The following is a 23,259-nucleotide window of genomic DNA, read 5'->3' on the forward strand; positions in this document are numbered from 1 at the left end:
TAGAAATCCCCTTCCAGTGCGGGTAGTGTCTTGGGCCCAGATCCACTGGTACAAAAAGAAAAATTTTAACACTAGGTAAAGGGGGTAGGGGAACCCCCAGCTCCAGAAAGTCACAGACAGGTATCATAGAAAACACAGATTGCATGGATTTGTTTAAAAAGTGTTGAATTGAAGGAAAGCCAAGGAGGATGTGACGTGGCCTGTGGCCTGTGGCCAGACGTCACCTGAGGATTGTACTGGCATCTACCAGATGCCAGGTTCAACCACCACAGCATCCCAGGATGCAATATACTGAATGGCTCTGCCCCTTGTTAGCCTCCTACAGGGCCTCCTGATTGGGAATGATCAGCACAGAGAGGGATAGGGGCACCCCACCCAGAATTTAATCCTTCCAAATGTGGGCAGAAATCCAAACTGCCCTGGTTTGGGGAGTAGCAGGGAGTTCTGTTCACCACAGAGTGTCCTGACTACCCCCAAAAAGGGTCCTAAGACCCTACATGGTCCATTATGGAGGGGGCGGCGGACCTAAACAGAACAGGTTGGGCAGGGGAACAGGAATGAACCCAACCAGGACGAGCTCACAGTTTCCCTTTTATAAAATGCCTAGTATTGGGCAAAGACAGTGAATACTAAATCACAACTGTAAACAGAAATGGAGGAAGGGGATTGGAATCCCCATTACATCATTCACTCTCCTTGAAGCTGGCTGAGGTCCCCCAGTCCCCAGCACAGTGTGAGAGAAACAGGGTATTAGACACCTTCCTGGGCCCATGGGGAGCCAGGGGCCTTGGAAGATCAGGTTGGCGCCCCGCCCAGGAGTGAGAGCAACCACATCCCAGGGCTCAGCGAGGTCGGCTCTGTGCTCCCAGGACTAGAGCCATGCCCAGACCAACAAGGGGCATATCAGAAGGGGTCAGACCAGTGTCCCTGGGGTCTGGGGGTCAGAACTGGAAGACTGGTCCCCCTCTAGCGTCAGGTCACTTAAACGAGCGTTCAGCTCCGGGGGGTACAGGAAGTCCGCGTAGTATCTTTAGAAGGGGACAGCAGGAATCCGGAGGACAGGGTGGGGAAGACAGAGAAGAGAGAGGAAAAGACAGACAAGACACAGAAAGAAAGAGGAAAAGAGTCTCGTTAAAGAGGTGGAGGCAGGCACAGAAAAGCACCTTTATGCTCCCGAGCATGGGGCATGGAGAAAAGAGGAAGAGAAAGGTGAGGGCACATGACGTCCCTTCCTCCCAGCACCCTGGCTTCAAGGCTCATTTCCAGCCAACATGCACTGGTTAAAATATTAAACTCCTTCTAGGACTTGGTAAGGAACTGCTACCAGTGCCCAGGATCCCCCTCTACCAGGACCCCAAGGCCTAGTGCAGGTCACACCTGGAAATGACCTGTGTCAACACTGCAGCTAGTTTCCTTGTGGTCCCAGTCATTAGCTACCATGACTAGCTGATCCCTGGCCTGGATATCTTCACCAATTGCCTCAAAAGACCCCTACCCATCAGTAAAAGCACCCCCCATACCTGCTGGAAACAGGGGGTGCCGTGAAACTCCTCGAGTGCGGGAGCGGAGCCTGGCTGGGGCCCCCATACAGCGCCTGGCCCACCTCATAGCAGCGGGCATGAAGGAAGGGTGGGTGTGGTGGGCCCACGTGAGGGAGCATAGGCCGGCGCTGGGGCCCCATGGCCAGTCCCGAGTTCCGGATGTACCAGTCCCGCAGCCCTTCCAGGGCAAGGTTCTTGTGGCCACTGCGCTCACCCGTCGGGGGGATCCGGGTGGGTGGGGGCATCCATAGCAGAGGGTTTGAATGCACCTCTGGACCCTCAGCAGCTTCCAGGGGCAGGCCACAGGGCTTGGTACGGGTGGCACGGGTGTGGGGGTCCTTGCTGCGGAGGAGGGGGCTGCTGCCATCAGCTGCATACATGGGTGGTGGGCCAGGGAGCATGGCGAGGAGCCCATCCCGGCGGGAGAGTGGTCCTGAGACCTCAGCTGCAGGCAGCAGCTCCCCCCAGCCTGCCCCGCCGCCACTGCGGGGCAGGCCTCGGTCCAAGGAATAGTCCAAGAGGAAGTCCCCACACACAGGTGGGAGCCGGGGGGCTCCACGGGAAGCAGGGGCAGCTGAACTAGGCCTGGCGGCCCGGGGAGGGTCTGGGGGCCCTGCTGTGCGAGAGGAGAAGGCAGGGGTTGGTTGGGGCCGCTCATACAGCACCTCACTGCTCTTGCAGACTGGTGGGCCAGTGGCAGGGGGAGCCAGAGGGGCAGGCGGAGAGCCAGCTCCCCCAGCAGCAGCCCGGTCCACCAGCAGGGCCTCAGAGCTGTTGCTGCGGCGAGTGCGAGCTGCGAAGAGGGAGGCGCGATCTGAGGCAGGGTCCGCCCGGGGGAAGCCCATCTGGGAGTCTTGGCTGCCGGACCACTGTCGAGAATGGAGGCCTTCGGGCCTGGGGTACAGAGGTGAGGGTAACGGGAGTACGGTCAAAAAATATCAGACAAGTGGTTTGAATGCCCTCCCCACACCATCTCTTTCTGAGCCTCCACTTTCACATCTCTAAAATGGACCCAGGATCAGAAATTGGATGCATGAAGGTGTTAGGTAGAACAACTGAAATTTGGTCCCAGACTGGGGGCCCCTGGGGTTAGAAATGTATAGACAGAAAGGGCAGTTAACACTAAGGGAGATGCAAATATGTATAGGGCTGGGGAGAAAATATTAGCAGAGGAGCAGTCAAATAGAGCGTTCTTCTTTATCCCCTAACCCTAACCCTCACTACTTTCAGGACCAAGTCCTAGTCCTTAGGCCTGGAATTTAAGACCTGCCTAAACTCTGTGCCACCATGTTTATGAACTGCCCAAAACAATCATCCCAACAGCCACCATGCACAGAACACAGGCCTCAAAAACAGAGGGATTTGGTTTTGTTTGCAACCTGGGAAAGTAGGTACGTAATAAGTACCTACTGTTTAAGAAACAATAGAATAAACCAGGCGTGGCGGCACATGCTTGTAATCCCAGTGGCTTGGGAGGCTGAGGCAGGAGGATCACAAGTTCAAAGCCAGCCTCAGCAACTTAGCAAGACCCTGTCTCAAAATGAAAAGTAAGGTCTGGGGATGTAGTTCAGTGGTAGTATCCTTGGATTCTATCCCCAGTACCAAACCAAACCAAACCAGACAAAACAAAGAGTATATAGTATAGTGATTAAAAGCACAGACTCCAGAGTCAAGATTGCCTGGGTTCAAACACCAGGATTTCAGTTTACTAACCAGCTCATTAACTAACCCTCTGTGCCTCATCTGTAAAACAGGAATGACAAGACCACAGCTCTCAGAGATGATTAAATGAGTTGATATCACACAAAACACTGATTACTAGCAGACAGTATAGGCACCCAGGACATGTTGACCAGAAATTATTATGCCTGTGTCTCTCAAAGGCAGATGTCATTGTGCCTGTTTCACAAATAAGGACACAAGGATTCAGAGATGTGAAGACACAGGAAAAAGAAAAATACTCAAAACATTTGTGCTTCTGCCCCCAATTCCCACCCTGTTCTCCAAGACAACTCCTATTCACCTTTTAAACCCAGTTGCCCATGCCCCCACATTTTGATAATTTCTTAACACTTCCAGTTAAAACTAACAGTTCCCTTCTCTGATCCTCAGACCCTCCCTCAGAGTCCCCTTACTTGCAGAGCTGGGGGCCAGTGCCCCGGGTGAGGACAGGGGTGGCAGGCACACTTCGCCCCTCAAAACTGGAGGCACTCCTGGGCAGCGAGCGTGTGGGGCTAGACAGAGACGGGCAGGCCCAGGTCGGGGCCCAGGTTAGAGACTGTACCCACCAGCAGGCCCTCTTGCCAGCCCAGGCTCAGGATTCCATTCCTGGCTCCTGGGGAAGGCAGGGGAAGAGGTTCATCCTCACCTGGTGGGGCTGGCCACAGAGTTCCTCCGGCTCTTCAGATCCCCATAAAGATCTGAAGGAGGTGGTTTCCATGGAGTTCGTCGCTCAGGGCTCCCCCCAGATACTGCTCGCAGCTGGTCCCAAGCCTTTGGTGGCGAAGGGCGCTCTGCCAGAGAGAAGCAGCCACGGGGTTCCTCTGGATGGAAGGAGAGAATGGGGTAGAATTCAATTAGAGAAGGTCAGAAGAGGCAGTATGGATTGGGACGAAGCAACAGGGAGGGACTAGAGAAGTAAGGAAAGGGCAAGAGCTAGGACACGATTAAGCAAGCTAAAGAAATAAGGGGAGAGGTGGGGTAAAATGGGTAAGGAAGAGGCTGACAAGTAGATCCTTGGGCTGAGGGGGTGAGGGATATAATGAAGCTAAAATGGGGGGTGGTACAACCAGATGGGGCATGGCTAAGGAGGAGCTAAACAAGTAAGGGTCTGAGTAACAGGATGGGCTGAGGAGACAGGAAAGAGAACTGTGGGCAGGTTTGGGAGATAGGAGTCCTCACCATTATCATGGCTGGCCCCAGACTCTGAGAGGGAGCTGCTCTCCGAGTGCAGAACTACATCTTCTACAGGTGAGAAGGGGGAGAACCAGGCCTATCACTCCAAGACCTGGGTACCAAGCCCCTTACACCACTGAATGAGCTCTTCTGCTTAGCTCACCTTCTGGAGTATACCATCTCACCCTGTTCCCTCTCCCAAGAATCCACCTTTATCGGAATGCATGACCACCACAGGCTGGGTCTTCACTTTCCTGGTGTCTAGTGCTCAGTCCCCTAGGGTCTGCCCTTACCTGTGAGTCAGTTTCTATAATTCTTCTCATTCAGTGGCTCCCTTAAATTCTGGGCTTCACTGGCTGCTCATCCATGCCACCCTACCGCTTCCACTATTTAAAAGAGTCCCTCCCTGGCCCATTTTCCCATTCTCACTGGTAGGGTGCTGAGGCCTGGCTCACCTTGGCTGAGCTGAGCTAGGCGTGTGCCCAGGCAGACTCCCTGGGTGGTGATAAGTGCCCCTGCAGACAGCGGCAGTGGCTGGGGAGGGAGAACTGGGAGGCCAAGGCGGGCCCGGACATCCCCCAGCTGCTCCTCCAACTCATGCAGCCTCCTCAGTGCATCCGCCTGTACCTGGCGCCTGCGTCGCCGCTGTTCACCACTCAGCTCAGGGGCTAGGGCCAAGCGTCGAGCAGCGGCTGCAATCTGCTGCTGCACCGACACTTCCCGTTCCAGCTCCTACGGGACCCAAGATGGGTAGGAGAGAACCAAATGTTAGAAATTGCCAGGCACAGGGGCCAGAGAGTGGAGGAGCCCATCTATACTGGAAGTGCAGTTTGCTCTTCCTGAGGGCAGACCAATTTGCCTAGGGGTGAAGCTTAAGCATTCTCTGGCAGAGGGGTCCATATTGATGAGGGGTAGGGCCTGTTGTCTTTTGAAAGTGGCTAATCTGTCCTGAAAGACGTAGGGACTAGCATTGTTCCAAGAATCCAACTCCTGAAGATTTTTCCCTTCTTATCTTAGCCTCTCCCTCCCCTGGCCACAACCTCCTCCCCATCCCAAGCCTGGCACTGTTACTTCCCCTCACCATCTTACCTTCCACACCCATCTGCTCACCTCAACAGGGCACAAGGAGTGATGTGCTGGATTGGGATGCAGTGGAGGGTAGGCACGGGCTGCAGGGGGCCGACGGCGCACCAACTGGGGCCGTTCACCAGGTTCCAGTGGGCACTCAGGGGGCAGTTGGCCAGTCAGCTCCTGGAGGGGCCGGGGAGGGAGAGAGACTACCAAAGGTTAGTTAAGGAGATGGAGTAAAGCAGTGATGATCCCAGAAGGTACAAAAGTCCTCCAAGGAGCCTGGCCCTTCTCAGCATCCCACACATTGTTTTTCTTCCTTCTCCCAAGATCTCCACCAAGGTGGTGGGCAGTGTAGACTCTCATCCCTTCAATAGCCCAAATCCCTGAGGTATGTGCGTGGGAGGCTGGGTAGCCTGCTTTATAGTCTAGAAGCTTTTAGTTTTTACAAAGGCAACACATTCTATATATTGCATATTAAAAACACTCCCTTCAAGGTTTCTAGCAAGCTATGAGGGCATTCACAATAAAAAGGATAAATCAAACCTAGAAATCACCCCATGACAGTTCAGAGTAGGCCTTGCTACCAAATTTTGGACACAGCCTTTTTAAAATTTTTTCTTTCTTTCTTTCTTCTTTCTTTCTCTCTCTCTCTCTTTCTTTCATTATAGATGAGCATAATACCTTTATTTTATTTATTTATTTTTATGTGGTGCTGAGGATCAAACCCAGCACCTGGCACATGCTAGTAGGCAAGCACTCTACTGCTGAGCCACAACTCCAGCTCCTGTTTGTTTATTTTTATTTGTTTGTTGAGGATCTGGAGGTTTTAAAGGGTAGACAAGAGACTGTAGGCCTGTATCACCATATTTCACTGATTCTAAGAAATCTCAGTTGAGCTTTGAGAAGACAGAGGGTGACCTACAGTCCAGATAAGTGGTTTAGCAATTTCCACCACAGTCTGTCTATCTAGGGGTCCCAGCCCCTCACCCCCTTCCACTTGACACCCCTCAGGCCAAGCTCTTACCGCCTCCTGGAGACACACTTTTCGGAGTTCTTGAAGTTTCAGGCTCAGGGCCTCTTGCAGGGCCCGCTGCCGGTCAAGCAGTCCCCTCAGACGCTCTGACTTCACCTGGGGGGCAGCCTCTCCAAAAAGGGCAGCTGGACAGAAAAAACAAAGATCAATGGGACAACTGGGCAATCCTAAAGCAGTTGTGGGGCCAGGTACCAATCTTTCCCAAACAGACAGGTGGTGATGGAGAGCAGGGGAAGAGGCCGCAAGAGGGGGAAACCAGCCACCAACCTGAGGCATTGAAGGTAGGAGAGTTGATCAGCTGACCTTTGACTTCCATCCTGGTGTTGTCAGGAGGCCGTGGCTGATGGTGGACAAGGCCTAGCAGTGACACACAGGAGCCATTAAGAAAGCACATCCCATGATACTCCGGTACCCAGCCCAACTCAGCTTCCCACACTCCAGCTGGGAATACAAAGTGCCCTGGGCCCCACCCACCTGCCTGGCCTGGCCTCTGATTCTGTGTCAATGACTAGACCCACACTGCCCTGGTACCTTGGTTCCCTTCCCATTGAGTGAGAACACAGCAAGTGGGAAGCTGGGCAGACTTACGCCTCCTCAGAGGCCCATGGGCCACAGCCGGGAGTCTTGCCTAGAGAGAGAGAAATGATGGTAAAGATTCAATCAAGTATCACACTAGTTGGCACTTATAAAGCACCGGCTGCCTAGAAGAGTTGCCTACTATGTCACATTGAATCTTCACAACTAGCTGGGGATGGGAGTTCTCTGATTATTATTACCCCATGTTAGAGGTGAGGAGAGGAAGGTAGAGAGGTGAATAACTTGCCCACAGTCAAGGACATACCCCAGGCCCATCTCCCTGGCCCTACACTCTCCACCACTAAGGCTGTTCTAACCCCACCGACTTCATCATAAACTGCCTGGTCCAGCAAGCCACATAGGGGCCTTTGCCCAGGCTATGGCCATCTGGAGTGCTGTTTTAAACTTCCTACCAACCCGGCCCCATTTCTCATTTATAATTCTGGGGCTTAAATATCACTTCACAATTGCTGTCCAACAAGAGACTGTGCCTCCCCTGTACCTCTATGAGGCGTGTTGAATCAGGAGATACTATTAAATCAGTATCTCTAGCACCCTAACCACTGCGGTTTGTACAGCAAGTGCCTCATGAATGTCTGTTGGCTGACTGAGTAAATGAGTGAATGAAAGCTGAGGGAGCCAAGCTAGGGTTCAAGTCCAGATTTTGTGGGTCCATATCTGTCCTAATTCCATCTTGTAGCCCTCGTGTAACAAGGAATATTCACCTAGTACACCAGCGTGTACTTTGCAGAGGCCCTCCATCCCCTCTCTCCACCACAGGTTAGTCTGAGACTAGCATATGGAGGTCACCTTGCAGAGATTTGTGAGAAGTGAAGTCCATAACCACAGATAACAAGCCACCTGTTTTCTCTGCGCCCAGAAACCCTGATGGGCCATGAAGTCTGCCTTGGCCAGCTACCAGCCCTCCCTCATCCTCTCCTCTAGACTTTGCTCTCTCCCTCCCACACCCTGTTTGGTCCCAGCTGGGCAGCAGGGTGACATCACCTCCCACCACCTGGCCTAACCTTCATGACAGGTGACTGGGAGGGCCTCATGGGGCCACAGAGTTCCCATCTCCATCTACCCTGAAATCCACAGTTTGTGGATCTGGTAGCCAAGGGAAGACCCAGGCAACCAAAGAGGCAGGGGTACAAGCCCCTTCCCCATCTCTATATTGTGGGGTATGGCCAAGCTGCTTATAAGGTGCTCCTGGATTCTCTGTTGTCCTCCTATCAGCCCCATAGGGTCTGTATCACTGTCTTGAAGCAGCTGTGCCCTGTCCTCAACGTCAGGTATGAGATCAATCTCTAGAGCCGTTTTATAAATCCAGGCACAGCCAGGTGGGGTGGAAGATGCCTATAATCCAAGCAACTCAGGAGGCTGAGACAGGAGGAACAAAAGTTTGAGGCCAGCCTCAGCAACTTAGAGAGATCCTAAGCAACATAGTGTGACCCTGGTCTCAGAATAAAAATGAAAGCTGGGTACAGGTGGCACACACCTGTAATGCCAACAGCTCGGGAGGTTGAGGCAGGAGGATAACAAGTTCAAAGCCAGTATCAGCAACTTAATGAGACCCTGTCTCAAAATTTTTTAAAAAATTAAAAGGTCTGGGGATGTGGCTCAGTGGTTAAGCTCCCCTGGGTTCAATCCCCAGTACCAAAAAGGGAGAAAAATCCAGACACAGCGTGTACTTTGCAGAGGCCCTCACATGGCTACCCATCTAAGGTATGACCCTTCCCAGCATAGCAGGGTTTCCTTGATGTCCCAATTCAACTTCTCTTTACCCCTTGGCTCCTAGAGTTCCAAGTCCCATTTGGATTTGGGAAATTTTCCCAGGCTCCCCTGAACCTTCTTCCATCTCAAAAGGAACACAACCAAAGGAACACAACTCCTCCCCACATAGGCCCATTTACCCCATTCACTATGAGTGGCCCCACATTTCACATGGAACTACCTCAATCCTCCCTTCTCTGGGAGCTCAGAGCATCCTAGAAATCAACACAGGGTCCACACAGGAACCCTGACTCTATCCTGTCGACCTGACCTCAGGGACATAGCTAGGGTATGAGTCATGGGGTCACTGGGCAGGCTAGACACAGGGTCAACGCCCCACACCTGGCTCCAAAATCTTTGCCTCCACTCACATGTCCTCTGCACTCTTGCCTGGAAACCTAGGGCTGCCAAGTCCCTATCCAGAGATGGTAGAAAAGGGATTTGAGCAATCTCCTCCCCAGCGTGTCCCCACACAGGCCCCTGGGACCTCCACTGATGACCCCATGACCCTGTCCTGACATCCTGTCACAGGGATGGGCTGCAGCAAGAGAGCTGCAGAAGGCACCCCCCACACCCAGAGGCGGGCCCAGCAGGTTTTTCAGGTCTGCCCTTCTGACACCACAGCCGAGAAATTCCTGGCTGTAATGACTGTTTACAACCAAGACACCTCACCGGGGTGGCACCCCAACACTGTCACCAAGACCCCCCATTTCCACACACTGATACCACTGGAACATTCTCAAAGTCTGAATTGCCCCCTGAGTCCCCCTGTGCCAGCTTTCTCCACTCTAGGTGAACAAACAGGGAGTGGGCAGGCAGGTGTCTAGACAATGGTTTTTCAAACAGCTCAGTCTGGCTTCTCAGAAGCATTGGCCTTGGGTTACAGAAGGACAGAAGCTACTCTGGCAGGGAGGAAAGGAAGAGAGGAAGTAAGGGGAGTGGATTAGGGGAACTCATGTGTCTTCTCCCCCATCCTTCCCCTGTCCATTTCGTCCATTTCCGGCCCCAAATTACTTTGTCCCAGGAAAGGAAATAGGACATTTTGTGATTCTCAGGCCCTCCTTCTGTGCTGAACACCCCCCCAGCCCCACCCCACATTGTTGGTGTACCTCTCCCACAGATCTGGCTCTCTTCTGAAGGGAACTTTAGTACACCATACTCCGGTTCCTAATGCTCTCATCCCCCCCACCCCTGGGCCCACTACTCCCAGGTGCTCACCAATGTCAGAGAGTGCTGTGGGGTAGCTTCGGGTACCTCAGAAAAAAGATAGTTGTCTCAATCGGGCCCTGGTTCGGCTGGCAGTGGCAGTGAGCAACAGTGGCGGATGCCTTGGCTGCCTCCCACTAGGTAATGGCCCAGCCTACCTGGCCAGGAACTGGGCCGGCCCACACCTTTTAACCCTTGCCTGTCTACCATTAGGGCTAGGGCTATCCCTGGAGGGCAGCCTCAGGGCCTAGTCCCTTCACAGTGCCCTGCATGGCCAAGTAGAGAATTTGGAATACCCCCCCTCACCTCAGATACTTAAGTAGAGACCTGGGAAAGAAGAGCTAAGAGTCTTGGAATACACACTGCCTCTCATGCTGCCCAGATTTCCAGAGGACCAGAACCTGCCTGCTGACCGTAGCGTCTTGGGGTTGGGGGACCAGAGGACTGGGGAACTGTAAAACAGATTGGAGGCTCAGGTGTTACACTAAATTTGTGTCTCTTAGGAGTATGTATCACATTCCCAAGGCCCCTGCCCTTCCTCCTAGGGCAAGGTGGGGTGGGAGAAGTCCTTGGAGTAATTCATTGGGGTAAATTTCCAAGTTGGGGACAGAAGAAGTCAACCTTTCTAAGAGGCCAGATCTCAAGACCCTACAGCCTTCCACAAGTCCAGAAGAAGTAATCCTAGTAAACCAACCACAATAATTTATGTCCTACAAACATGGAAGAATGTTATAGGCCTACCTTCTCAGAGCCATTGTACTTATGTGGAAGCTGAAGCTCAGAGAGGTGAAGAGACCTGATACAGATCACTACCCACAAGAGCAGGTGGAGTGGGGGAGGGGACCTTTGCCTGTAATCCTAGCAGTGCAGGAGGCTCAGACAGGAGAATCATAAATTCAGGGCCAGCCCCAGAAACTTAGTGAGACCTTGTCTCAAAATAAAAAAAGAAAAAAGGGCTGGGGTGGGGCTGGAGTTTTGGCTCAGTGGTAGTGTGCTTACCTAGCACATGTGAGGCACTGGGTTTGATCCTCAGCACCACATAAGAATAAATAAATAAAATAAAGGTATTGTGTTCATCTACTACTAAAAATATATTTTTAAAAAATATTTAACAAAAAATGGCCAGGGATATAGCTCAGTGGTAAATCACCCCTGGATTAAATCCCTAGTATTCACCTTCCCCGCCAAAAAAAACAGGTAGAATCAGAATCTTGGGTCTGGGTTGGGGGCTGAAGGCAGGCAGAGGTTGCTCCTAAAGGAGGAGAAGTAGGAAGGAGGTTCAGGCTTCTTCACATCCTTGCTGGGTCTCCTTCATTTCTTCCCCTTGCCATTTCTGGACAGGAGTCAGGCTTCATGCCAGACAAGGAAATTGAGGGTTCCAAGTCCCTACAATGTAAGGACAACACCACATGGGCTCTGGGCCTGTCCCAGCGCACACCACACATCCTGTGCTCCATATGGGACCGTCTGCTCTGTGACCTCAAGGCCCAAACCTAACCCAGGCCCCTGCAGCAGCCCTGCTACAACATGAAAGAGCAGAGTGTGAGGAATGCTCTCTCCCTATTTTGGCAGGTGTGCCAAGCAAGAGAGTTCCCTTTGTCACATGCTATTAAGGCCTCCTGCCATCCCTGCCCACCTTTCTTCCTGGGTGTGAGATTTCCGGTGTGGCACACAAAGGCCCCTTTCATTACCTCCCCCTTCTTCCCTCCTTCTCTGCCCAGAGCTGGTGGAGGCGGACAACAGAAAGGTGGGCAACTAGCTGGGTGTTAGTGGGGAGTGTTTTCTTGGCCATGGCCTCTGCCACCTCTTGCAGGCCACCAAGAACGTTAGGACGGTAGGAAGTGAGATGTATATAAAATCAGAGCCAACAGGGACAAGAGACTGAGGCTGGCAATGCAGATTGAATCTCAAGGCTTAGGTTCCCTCATCTATAAAATGGGTAAAAGGTGAGTATAAAGATAATAAAGGCCAAAGGAACTCTGGAATGTATTTCAAAGTGCAAGAAAACTCACCACATCATTAAATACTGGTAATAACAATAATAAACTCATCCATTGATGGATTGGGGTGAAGGGAAGTGGAGAAGAGCAGGTAGCTGGACCTCCTTGGCCATGCAGACAAGTAGGGCAGGGTCACCCACACATATCATTGCTCTGATGATTTTTAAAAAATTTTTTTAGATATCAATGGACCTTTATTTTATTCATTTACTTATGTGTGGTGCTGAGAATCGAGCCCAGTGCTTCACACATGCTAGGCAAGCACTCTACCATGAGCCACAACCCCAGCCCCGCTCTGATGATTTTTAACAGCCTGGAAGATGGCCCAAACTCTCAGCCCTACTCCAGTGGGTCCTGAGTCTCCCATGAATACTACACAGCCAATAAGTTGTAGGTGTGGGATTTGACCCAGCTCTGTCATTTACTGTTGTATGCCGGCTTAGATAACTCACTTAATGTCTCTATGCCTCAATGTTCTCATTTGTTAAATGGGGATAATGAGAACAGTATGTAGTGCACACAGAGCTGTTGTGAGCATTAAATCAGTTAATAGACTACCGTAAGTGCTCAGTTATGATGGCTGTCATAATCACAAGTATTCCTCCCCAAAGAACTCAGGAATCAAACAGATATATCTGGACTGGGTTGTGGGTTTTTTTTTGTTGTTTTGTTTTGTTTTGTTTTTTGAGATGCAGCCGGTGTCTCTCAACCTCACTGGATAAATTTGAAACAGACCTATTTTCCCTCTGATAAGCTGTCTGAACTCTCACTATCCAAAATCAGGATATAAATATATTCAGATGCATTTCAAAGAGAGCTACTATCCCTCAGCCTCCAAACCCTCCCTACTTGCCAAACCAGACATTTTTGAAACAGAGCTGTTTTCCCTAATCTCCAACCTCTCCCTCAACTCAACATTAAAAATTTAAAATGCAGGAAACAAGGACGCCATGGGGCACACCTATAATTCCAGGCTGAGGAATTCAAGGCAACTCTGGGCAACTTAGCAAGACCCTATTTCAAAATTTAAAAAAAGAGCTGGGGGTATAATTCAATGGTAGAACACCCCTAGGTTCAATCCCAGGTACCAAAGAAAAAATGCAGAAACCAAATACATTCAAATAAATTGTTGGAACTCTCACTATCAAATATAGGAATTGAATTTTTTTAAACTGTGCTGGGGACAGAACCCAGTGTCTTGTGCATGCTAGGCAAACACTCTACCACACACCCATATCCTCAGCCCCTGGATTTTTTTTTTTTTTTGATACTGGGGATTGAACCCACTTAAGGGGCACTTAACCACTGAGCCACATCCCTAGCCCTTTTTTATATTTTATTTTGAGATAGGCTCTTGCTAAGTTGCAGAGGACCTCATTAAATTGTTGAGGCTGGCTTTGAACTTGTGATCCTCTTGCCTCAGCCTCCCAAGCTATTGGGACTACAGGCGTGCACCACCATGCCCTTCCTGAATACCTTTTGAGTTGGAGTCATTATTCCTGATTATCTGAACTTTCACTTCTCACTATGTAAGATGGGACCACAAAGTACCTTCAGTTAGGTTTCACTGTCTGAACTCCAAGAAATCTTCCTGACTCAGAACTCAGACACTAAATAGATTGGGACAGTGAAGAACAACTAGCTGTTATTGACAGATTTGGAGAAATGTTTTGAATAAATAAGATGGGTCTGATATTCATCATTCAAATTCACTACTCTATAAGAAATGCAGGAATAAGTGAATAACACATTACCATCTCACTATTCACTCTATCCATCCTTAAAATCAAGAATATTCACATAGCAAAGGAATCTCACGTTATTGTTGTAATTGTTACTACTGGATGGCCTGATTCTTTTTCTGTTTTTTTTTTTTTTTAGGACTTTAACAAAAATTTATTAAACCTGTAAACTGGGTGCAGTGGTGCACGCCTATAATCCCAGCATCTCGGGAGGCTGAGACAGGAGGATTGCGAGTTCAAAACCAGCTTCAGCAACCACAAGGTGCTAAGCAACTCAGTGAGACCCTGTCTCTAAATTATAATTACAAAAATAGGGTTGGGGATGTGGCTCAGTGTTCGAGTGCCCCTGAGTTCAATCCCTGGTATCAAAACAAAATTATTAAACCTGTAAATTGATAGCTTTTCTATGTTGAGGAATTCAATCTATTGACTCTTTTAAAGCCTTCCTTAGCTTGTTGTCTTACCACTTCATAATTTTCAAGTAAACAGATTCTGTAAATATTTTTTTAAGTATAGACCTAAATATTTCATTTCCTTTGGAACAACTAAAAATACTTTTTTTTGAGACTATCATGCTGTGTTTCCCAGCTGGCTACAAACTCCTTGGCTCAAGTGATTCTCCTGCCTCAGCCTCCTGAGTAGTTGGGACTGCAGGTGTGTGCAACCACACCCACTTAGATGGGCCTGATTCTAACATCCAGTGACAGCCTGCATTCCCGCTACCCCCAAAGCGTGCACACACACACACACACACACACACACACACACACACACACACTGGTCCCATAGAGGTGGTATGGACTTAGCACCCCAATTTTTATTGTTTACCGCCAGGAGAGAAGTGTATAAACCCCAACCTCCAACCTACCCCCATCAAGCCTCTGACCTACAATAGACTTTTCTCCAGCCAGAAAAGCAGGGATTACACACCCAGGATCAAGAACAGGGAAGGGGCCAGGTGTAGTAGCACATGCCTGTAATCCCAGTAGCTCAGGAGGCTGAGACAAGATGATCACGAGTTCAAAGCCAGCCTCAGCAAAAGCGAGGCACTAAACAACTCAGTAAGACCCTGTCTCTAAATAAAATACAAAAGAGGGCTGAGGATGTGGCTCAGAGGTTGGGTACCCCTGAGTTCAATCTCTGGTACCCCCTCCAAAAAAAACAGGAAAGGGGGGTAATGTGACCTAGAAGATTCATACATACTCTAGGCCCCTACCCCACATATGTTCTCAATCTCCCTGCCTCCCCCCAACTAACTAGTGACAGCCCTGGACATAGCAAGGCTGGAAACCTGATCTGCACCTCTTGACTCCCAGAGAGTCACTGAATAATTTAGGTTGTTTTTCACACTTAGGGAGGGCAGGGGACATAGGAAGATTTCCATGCCCTCCTGCAGGAAGAGAAATGCAAGCTCTATTCGAGATCACTGGAGAGGAGACGAGGGAGGGAGAGATCACATACAAAAATCCCATCAACCACACAGAGCTCACAGTACTGCTTGCTCTTCAGCACTTGGAGTATACTTTAAAAACCCTGGGAACAATGGAACCTTCAAGTTCAGGGATAGGGTATAATGTACTGGACTCGGAAGGGAGGGGAAGTGGATGTTAGAAAGGAGGAAGACCTGAATAGGATGGAAGGGCATGGTAAGGGGTAGAATAGTAGTCTTAGATTGGGAATAGGATAAAAGAACAGGAAAGGAAGGAGTATAGGGGATACAGGATAGAGATCACTAAGCAGAACGGGGCCAGGCACAATGGTCCAGCAACTCAGTAGACAGAGACAGGAGGATCACAAGTTCAAGGACAGCCTGGGCAACTTAGTAAGATCCTGTTTCAAAATTAAGGGCTGGAGGGCTAGGGTTGTGGCTCAGTGGTAGAGCACTTGCCTAGCATGTGTGAGGCACTGAGTTCGATCCCCAGCACCACAAAAACTAAATAAATAAAATAAAGATAAATAAAATAAAGATAAATAAAAAATTAAGGGCTGGAGGATGTAGTTCAGTGGTAGAGCACCACTGGGTTCAATCCCCAGTACTGCTTAAAAAAAGAAGCAGGACAGGGAATGCGCCAGGACACTGGCCAGAGGATGGAGTGAGGTTCAGGACAAGAGAAAAAGTACAAGAAGACAAAACAGCAAGGCGGGGTGAAAGTCAGTGTAGAACAGCATCCAAGAAGACATGACTGGGATGGGTTAAGCCTGTCAAGGGAGGGGAAAAAAGGGAAAAAAGGGCAGGTTCATGAGGGAGATCAGGAACAGGAAAAGACCAGGACAGAATGAGGATAGGAAAGAGGTAGAGATGGGACCAAAAAAAAAAAAAAAAGAGGGAAAAACAGGAAAGGGTTGGGGACAGGGACAGGTAGGAGACATAGGGGGATGTTTAAAAGTGGTGAGCCAAGAGGGAGATCAGGATCACAAATGGAAGAGTTTCAGACACCTGATAAGCGTTTTGGGAACACACAGATCCAAGCAACCAGACATAAACTAGGGTCAGCTGGGCATCAAGACAGGGCAAGATGAGATACAGGACATGGTCAGACAAGGACCTAGGGTCAGACCAAGGATCCTGAGGAAAAATCTGCATGGGTTTGGGGGTGATACTGGATTAAGGTGGGACAAAGCAAGGGTTAAGGATCACAGCAGGCCAGAATATGATTAGGTCAGGGATCTGAAGGTCCTAAGACTAAGGTTGGCAGGGGTCCGGGGTTGAAAAAAGAGGTCAGACAGGGGTCAGGGGTGATATCATAAGGTCAGAGGTCGTGAGTGTACACGCAGGTACATTCTTTTCTGCGTTTCCAGGCCATCACCCCACCCTGTCCCCTCCCTTCTTCCCCTAGAGGGGGTTGTTACTCACCTAGGGTCCTTGCACCGCGGTGTAGGCGGGGTCGGTGTAGGCCAGCAGGGATAGTGGGCGCGCCCCTCCCTCGCTGAGCCCTGCTAGTCCCTGGACACGCGCCTACACCCCTTCCGCGCCCTTCTGGTGGGCCGCATTCGGCCCCGCGACCGTTAGCCGTGGGGGCAAGATGGGGGGCGCCCCGAGGATGGGAAAGGTGTGCTGGCCCCTCTGCAGGCTGTGGACCCCCAACCCCCACCTTTAACTCGGTGCATCCGCTCCCGGCAGCACCGCTACCTCCGCCGCTGAGCGCGAGCCTGGGGAAAACTGGGGAGTGGGGCGCGAGACCACAGCAGCGGCGGAGACGAAGTGCGCAGGCGCCAGCTCGGGTCTTCGATTTTCCTGCCGTGGGAGCGCCAGGAGCGAACAAACTGGGAGCGCGTGCGCACACGCTTTCTCGAGGGCAGCCGTGCCCGCCCCTGCCCAGGCCACGCCCCTTTAGTAAGCAGACTGGCGCCCCTCACCACTAGTCTCCTTTCACAGATCCCCAAGCAGTACCCCAAACTGCTTTCTGTAAGCCATCAATACACCTCTAAACTCCCCATCGACCCTCTGTGCCTTTCCCCAAATTCACCCCAAACCACCCTTTATCATCCACCAAATTATATCCCCAAAGTAATATTAATCCCAAGCAGTCTCTCCATTCCACCCTTCATGAACACCCAAACTGCACCAATGAACCACTCTAAGGACCTTTGAGCTGTATCCAAAGCACACTATGTTGACCCCAAGGTATAACTCTAAATTACCCTCCATGGATATCAAAATTGCATACAAAAAATTACTCATAGATCCCTCCCAAGGGACCCAATTCCCCAATCACTCTATTTACCTCTTAATTTCAACTTTCAAACCACCTTCCACAGTTCTCTAAATTGTATCTGCAAGCTACTTCTGTTGATCTCAAGCAGTACCTCCAATCCACCTTTCCGTGGATACTCAAACTGTACCAATAAACTACCCTCCAGTACCTGCAAGTTGTTCCCCCCAAACGAACTGCAATCAGCCCCAAAACTACTAGCTTCTAAACAGCATTTTTTTTTTTTGCAGTGCTGTGAATGGAACCCAGGGCCTCTGGAAGGCAAACTACCACTGAGCTACATTCCTAGCCCCAAACATTACTTCTGAATCACCCTCTAGTATGTATCCAAAACACCCTCATTTGACCCCAGATTGCTGTCCATGTGCTCTCCACCATACTCTATCAATTCCCAAAGTGCTTTCCAAGAGCCCCCATCACCACCCCAAACATTGCTGATTACACTTGACATGGGCCTCACCTGCACTTCAAATCAATTCCAAACATCCCATGTTCTACCTCCAAACCAAGCTCCATACACACTCCCCAACAAAATACATTCAATTGACCTCCCTTCCTTTTTCCACAAAATTACCTTCCAATAGCCCCTACCAATATCCCAAATACTCCCAAATACACTTTGTGTGGTTTTCTAGCTGCACTTCAGATCACCATTAACACACTCTGCACTTTTAAACCACAGTCCAGTGACTCAGACTGCATCACCAAACCACTCTTCAACAGTCCTCAACTATTCCTCCCAATAAGCAACAACCATCTTGCTATAGGGATCCCCCAAATCATACTCCAGTGACCCAAAACATGTCCCTCAAACCCTCCAATGACTCCATTTGCACACCAGATACTACATTAGGGAACCAAACTACAAAGCATTTTTCAATGATAGTTCTTTTTTGGGGGGTGGAGGTACCAGGGATTAAACTCAGGGGCACTCAACCACTGAGCCACATCCCCAGCCCTCTTTCCTATTTTATTTAGAGACAATGTTTCACTGAGTTGCTTAGAGCTTCACCAAATTGCTGTGGCTGGCTTTGAACTCCCGATCCTCCTGTCTCAGCCTCCTGACCCTCTGGGATTACAGGTGTGCACTACCACGCCTAGCCCAATGGTCATTCTTAAAAACATTTAATTGAGATATAATTAACAATCCATAAATGTCATTCACTTTTAAAAGTTCTCAACGATTTTAGAAAGTTTACCAAGATATGCACCAATCACCATAACCCAGTTATATAGCATCTATATTATCTCAATAAGATTCTTTGTGTGAATACAATGTATCCCCATTAACATTCCCATGATCTAGGCAACTACTAATCTACTTTCTGTCTCTATAGATTTGCCTGTGCCGGACATTTCATATGAATGCAACATGAGGATTTTTTTGGACTTGGCATCTTTCACTTAGCATAACTTTGTTTTGGCACTAGTGGGAATGATCCCAAGGCCTTGTGCATGCTAGGCAAGTGTTCTACCCCTAAGCTACATCCAGAACCATTTGTATTTTAATTTTAGCTAGGGTTTCCACTAATTTGCTGCGACTGACCTTAAACTTGTAATCCTTCTACCTCAGCCTACAGAGTAGGTAGGATTATAGGTATGTGCCACTGTGCATGGCCAGCATACGTTTTTTGAGGTTTATCTATGTCATAACATGCATCATGTATCAGGAGTTTGCTCATTTTATTTCTGAATAGTTGAATATCCAGTGACATTTTATCTTCTTTGTATTTTTATTTGAGGTACTTAGGATTGAACCCAGGGGTGCTTTACCTCTGAGCTACATCCCCAACACTTTTTTGTTTTGTTTTGTTTCCTTGAGACAGGGTCTCACTAATTTGCCCAGGCTGGCCTCAAACTTGTGATCCTCCTTCCTCAACCTTCCAAGTCACTAGGACTACAAGAATGCACCACCACACCTGGCTTATCCAATCATCTTTCAACTGTTCCCCCAAATCACCCATTAATAGCTCCCTAACTACAATTTACAATAGCTCCTGAAATCCATACTTCAAAATAGGCTCCTCCCAAGGGCTGGGGATATAGCTCAGTTGGAAGAGTACTTGCCTCACATGCACTAAGGCCCTGGGTTCAATCCCCAGCACCACACACACACACACACACACACACACACACACAGGCTCCCAGACAATACCCCACATCATTCCTAAACCACTCCACTGATCCTCAATCATCACTAAACTACCTTCCCACGGCCTTATTTTTATACCCCAAAACCCTTTTAACAGCTTCTACTATACCCTCAAACTGCCCTGTATCAACTCCTGAGAAAGCAGAGTAGTATCTCACACCTGTAGTCCCAGCTATTCAGAAGGCTGAGATAGGAGGATAGCTTGAACACAGGGACTCAGGGGCTAGTTTGGACAACATAGTGAGACCCTTGCTCTTAGGGGAAAAAAGCCTCACTGGGTGTGGTGGCACATGCCTGTAATTCTAGCTACTTGTGAAACTGAGGCAGCAGGATCACAAGTTTAAGGCCAGCCTTGGCAACCTTAATGAGACTATCTCAAAATGAAAAATGAAAAATGGAGGGGCTGGGATATAGCTCAGTTGGTAGTGTTTGCCTTGCACACACAAGGCCCTGAATTCAATCCCTACACCGCCAAAAATAATGGATAGGGATGTAGCTCAGTGGTAGCATCCATGGATGGAATCCCCAGTAACTCTCCCACACACACAAACTGCCAGTGTATCCCAAAAGTATCTTTTCAATGATACCCAACCCTAACCCCAAACTACTGTCCAATAATTACAAGCCTCACTGCCAAAATTTGCCTTCCAACAGCCCCCAACTCTGTTTCTCCTAACTACATTTCCTTGGTTCCAGAACTGTACCCCAAAACCACTTGTTTTGTACCAGGGATTGAATCCAGGGATGCTTTGCCACTGAGCCACATTCTTCAGCTCTTTTTATTTTTTTATTTTGAAACAGGATCTCACTAAATTGCTGAGGCTGGCTTCAATCTTGCGATCCTCCTGCCTCAGCCTCTTAAATCATTGGGATTACAGGCCTGCACTATCACACCCAGCAGTTCCACATGATTTAAGATAAGGTTGGGTATGAAAGTCATTAAACAGTAGTTTGGGCCCAGGTGCAGTGGTGAACATCTGTAATCCCAGAGGATCAGGAGGCTGAGCCAGGAGGATCACAAGTTTGGGGCCAACCTCAGCAACTTAGAGAGGCCCTAAGCAACTCAACAAGACCCTGTCCCCAAATGAAAACTAAAAAGGGCTGGGGATATAGCTCAGCAGTAAGCGCCCCTGGTTTCAATCCTTGGCACCAAAACTAAATAAATAAATAAGGAAGTAAATGAAAATAACTAGGGATGTGGCAGAGTGGTTAAGCCCTCTAGGTTTAATCCCTGGCACCAAAAAAAAAAAAAAAAAAAAAAAAAGAATACATGGAACTATACCTATAGAACTTTATCTTCCAGTTTTTCCCAACCATAACACTTAAATCACCCTCCAAGAATTCCCAACCACACCCTAAACTGCCCTCCCATGGCCCCCAATGCTACCTGTAAATATCCACAATTTACCTTCCCACAGCCTCCCAACTAAACTCCAAACCACCCTCCATTGACCTCACATCCCTTCAATGGCTTTAGTTGTACCCCAATACTTTCCAATGGTTCTGCTATAGCTAATTACCACAAACTTGGTGGCTTTAAACATGAGAAGTTTATTCTTTTACAGTTCTGGGAAAGTTCCAAATCAGTTTAACTAGGACTACAATTACGGTGTCACCAGAGATGTACTCTCTCTGGAGGTCCTAGGGGACAATCTGTTTTTTGCCTCTTGCAGTTTCTGGTAGCTGCTAGCATTCCTTGGCTTGTGGCCACATCACCATAATCTGCCTTGATGATCACATTGCTTTATTTTCTGTCAGTAAAATCTGCTTCTTCCTACCTTCTATAGAACACTTGTGGGGCTGGGGATATGACTCAAGTGGTAATGCGCTCACCTGGCATGTGTGGGGCGCTAGGTTCGATCCTCAGCACCACATAAAAATAAAATAAAGATGTTGTGTCCACCAAAAACTAAAAAATAAATTTAAAAAAAAGAACACTTGTGATTGCAATTAGGATTTATCCCCATTTTGATATCCTTAATTTAGAAGCTGAGCATGGTGGTACATGCTTGCAGTTCCAGCTACTCAGGAGGCTCGGGCAGGAGGATTGCTTGAGTCAGAGGCCAGCCTGGGGAAAATAGTGAGAACCTGTCAAAAAAAAAAAAAAAAAAACAAGCAAAAAAATGCACCTGTGCACTATGGTTCACACCTATAATCCAAGCCACTCAGGAGGTTGAGGCAGGAGGCTCACAAGTTCAAGACCAGCCTAGGAAATATAGCAAAACCTTGTCTCAAAACAAAATAAAATAAAACTTCTGTGCTGATGTGGTGGCACTCACCTATAATCCCAGTGACTCAGGAGGCTGAAGCAGGAGGATTACAAGTTCAAAGCCAGCCTCAGCAACTTAGCAAGGCCCTAAGCAATTTAACAAGACCCTGTCTCAAAATAAAACATACACAGGGCCCCAGGTTCAATATGTGGTACCAAAAAAAAAAAAAAAGGGCTGGGGATATAGCTCAATGATAGAGTGCTTAGAGTGCTTGGCAGCCCTAAGTTCCATCCCCAGCACTAAAAAAAATCCTTAACTTAATCATATCTACAAAGTCCTTTTCCATTTAAGTAACATTCAGAGGTTCCAGGGATTAGGATGTAGATATCTTTGGAAGGGACATTATTTAGCCTACCACACCATTCTATGGCAATTAACAGCTCTACTCTTTAACTACCTTGCAACTCTGTCCCTAAACACCCACTATCTTCTGATAGACCCCTAAATCATCCTTTTTCCCCAACGAAAACAAGATAGCATCTCAAATCATCTTCTAACCTCATAATTGTATTAATGATCCACCCTCCACTAGCTCCTACTAACATACTCAAATTGTCTCCTAACCGCCCATACCTCCAAAGTCCTTCAATTGCAACTTAGTGAGACATTGAATTTAAAAAACAATAAAAAGGGCTGGGAATGTAGCTCAGTGATAAAGTACCTCTGGGTTCAATCACTAGTAGCCACCACCCCCCCCCAAATAATAAGAAGGGTTAGTTGGGGTTGTAGCTCAGTAGTACAGTGCTTGCCTAGCAGGTGTGAGGCACTGGGCTCGATTCTCAGTGCCACATATAAATAAATAAATAAATATAAAGGTTCACTGACAACTGAAAATTATATCAATAAAAGGGTTAGGGATGTAACTCAGTGTTCGCCTATCATGTGCAAGACCTTGGGTTCTAACCCTGGTACTACAAAAAAAAAAAAAAAAAAAAAGAAGAAGAGAAGGAAGAGGAGGAAAAGGAAAAGGGGGAGAGGAGTAAGGAGTAGATGGGGAAGAAATACCATTTACTAATTCCTATCAGGACCCAAGTCACCATTTTTGTTGTCATTTTCTGGTACTGAGGATTGAACTCAGGGGTGCTCTACACCTGAGCAATATCCCCAGTGCTAGCTGTTTGTTTATTTATTCATTTATGGTACTCATGATTGAACCAAGGCTGCTTCACCACTAGTGACATACACAGCCCTTTTTATTTATTTATTTTTTAATTTTGAGACAGGGATCTCACTAAATTGCTTAGGGCCTTGCTGAATTGCAGAGGCAGGCCTCTAACTTGTGATCCT

At 48.5% G+C, this 23,259-nt stretch overlaps 1 protein-coding gene across 2 annotated transcripts; it reads right to left on the reverse strand.

Moving 5' to 3' along the window:
* Positions 1-26: 26 nt before the first annotated feature.
* LOC143386104 (coiled-coil domain-containing protein 120) lies at positions 27-17,061 on the reverse strand. Of its 2 annotated transcripts, none has more exons than XM_077106878.1 (10): positions 7,072-7,141; positions 6,808-6,897; positions 6,532-6,665; positions 5,547-5,687; positions 4,892-5,168; positions 4,443-4,505; positions 3,910-4,084; positions 3,677-3,775; positions 1,521-2,435; positions 27-1,028 (listed from the first exon to the last, which is right to left on the reverse strand). In XM_077106878.1, exons 2-10 carry the CDS (start codon positions 6,854-6,856, stop codon positions 914-916), a joined length of 1,968 nt encoding a protein of 655 aa, XP_076962993.1. In that variant the 5' UTR covers positions 6,857-6,897; positions 7,072-7,141; the 3' UTR covers positions 27-913. The 2 variants fall into 2 exon arrangements, with proteins under 2 accessions (XP_076962993.1, XP_076962992.1); XM_077106877.1 differs by adding an exon at positions 16,692-17,061 and having other exon boundaries at positions 948-2,435; positions 7,072-7,168.
* Positions 17,062-23,259: the final 6,198 nt, after the last annotated feature.

The sequence above is a fragment of the Callospermophilus lateralis genome, chromosome X (assembly GCF_048772815.1).
Source record: "Callospermophilus lateralis isolate mCalLat2 chromosome X, mCalLat2.hap1, whole genome shotgun sequence".
Taxonomy (NCBI): Eukaryota; Metazoa; Chordata; class Mammalia; order Rodentia; family Sciuridae; genus Callospermophilus; species Callospermophilus lateralis.

What these genes read in the sequence shown, in the direction of transcription:
- LOC143386104 (XM_077106878.1), bottom strand. Translation starts at nt 6,856, where the DNA reads ATGGAAGTCAAAGGTCAGCTGATCAACTCTCCTACCTTCAATGCCTCA. An exon ending in TGGGGCCAGCCATGATAATG is followed by an intron (nt 4,085 to 4,442) that starts GTGAGGACTCCT and finishes CCTTCCATCCAG; the next exon opens with AGGAACCCCGTGGCTGCTTC. An exon ending in GCACCCCCTGTTTCCAGCAG is followed by an intron (nt 1,029 to 1,520) that starts GTATGGGGGGTG and finishes CCCCTTCTAAAG; the next exon opens with ATACTACGCGGACTTCCTGT.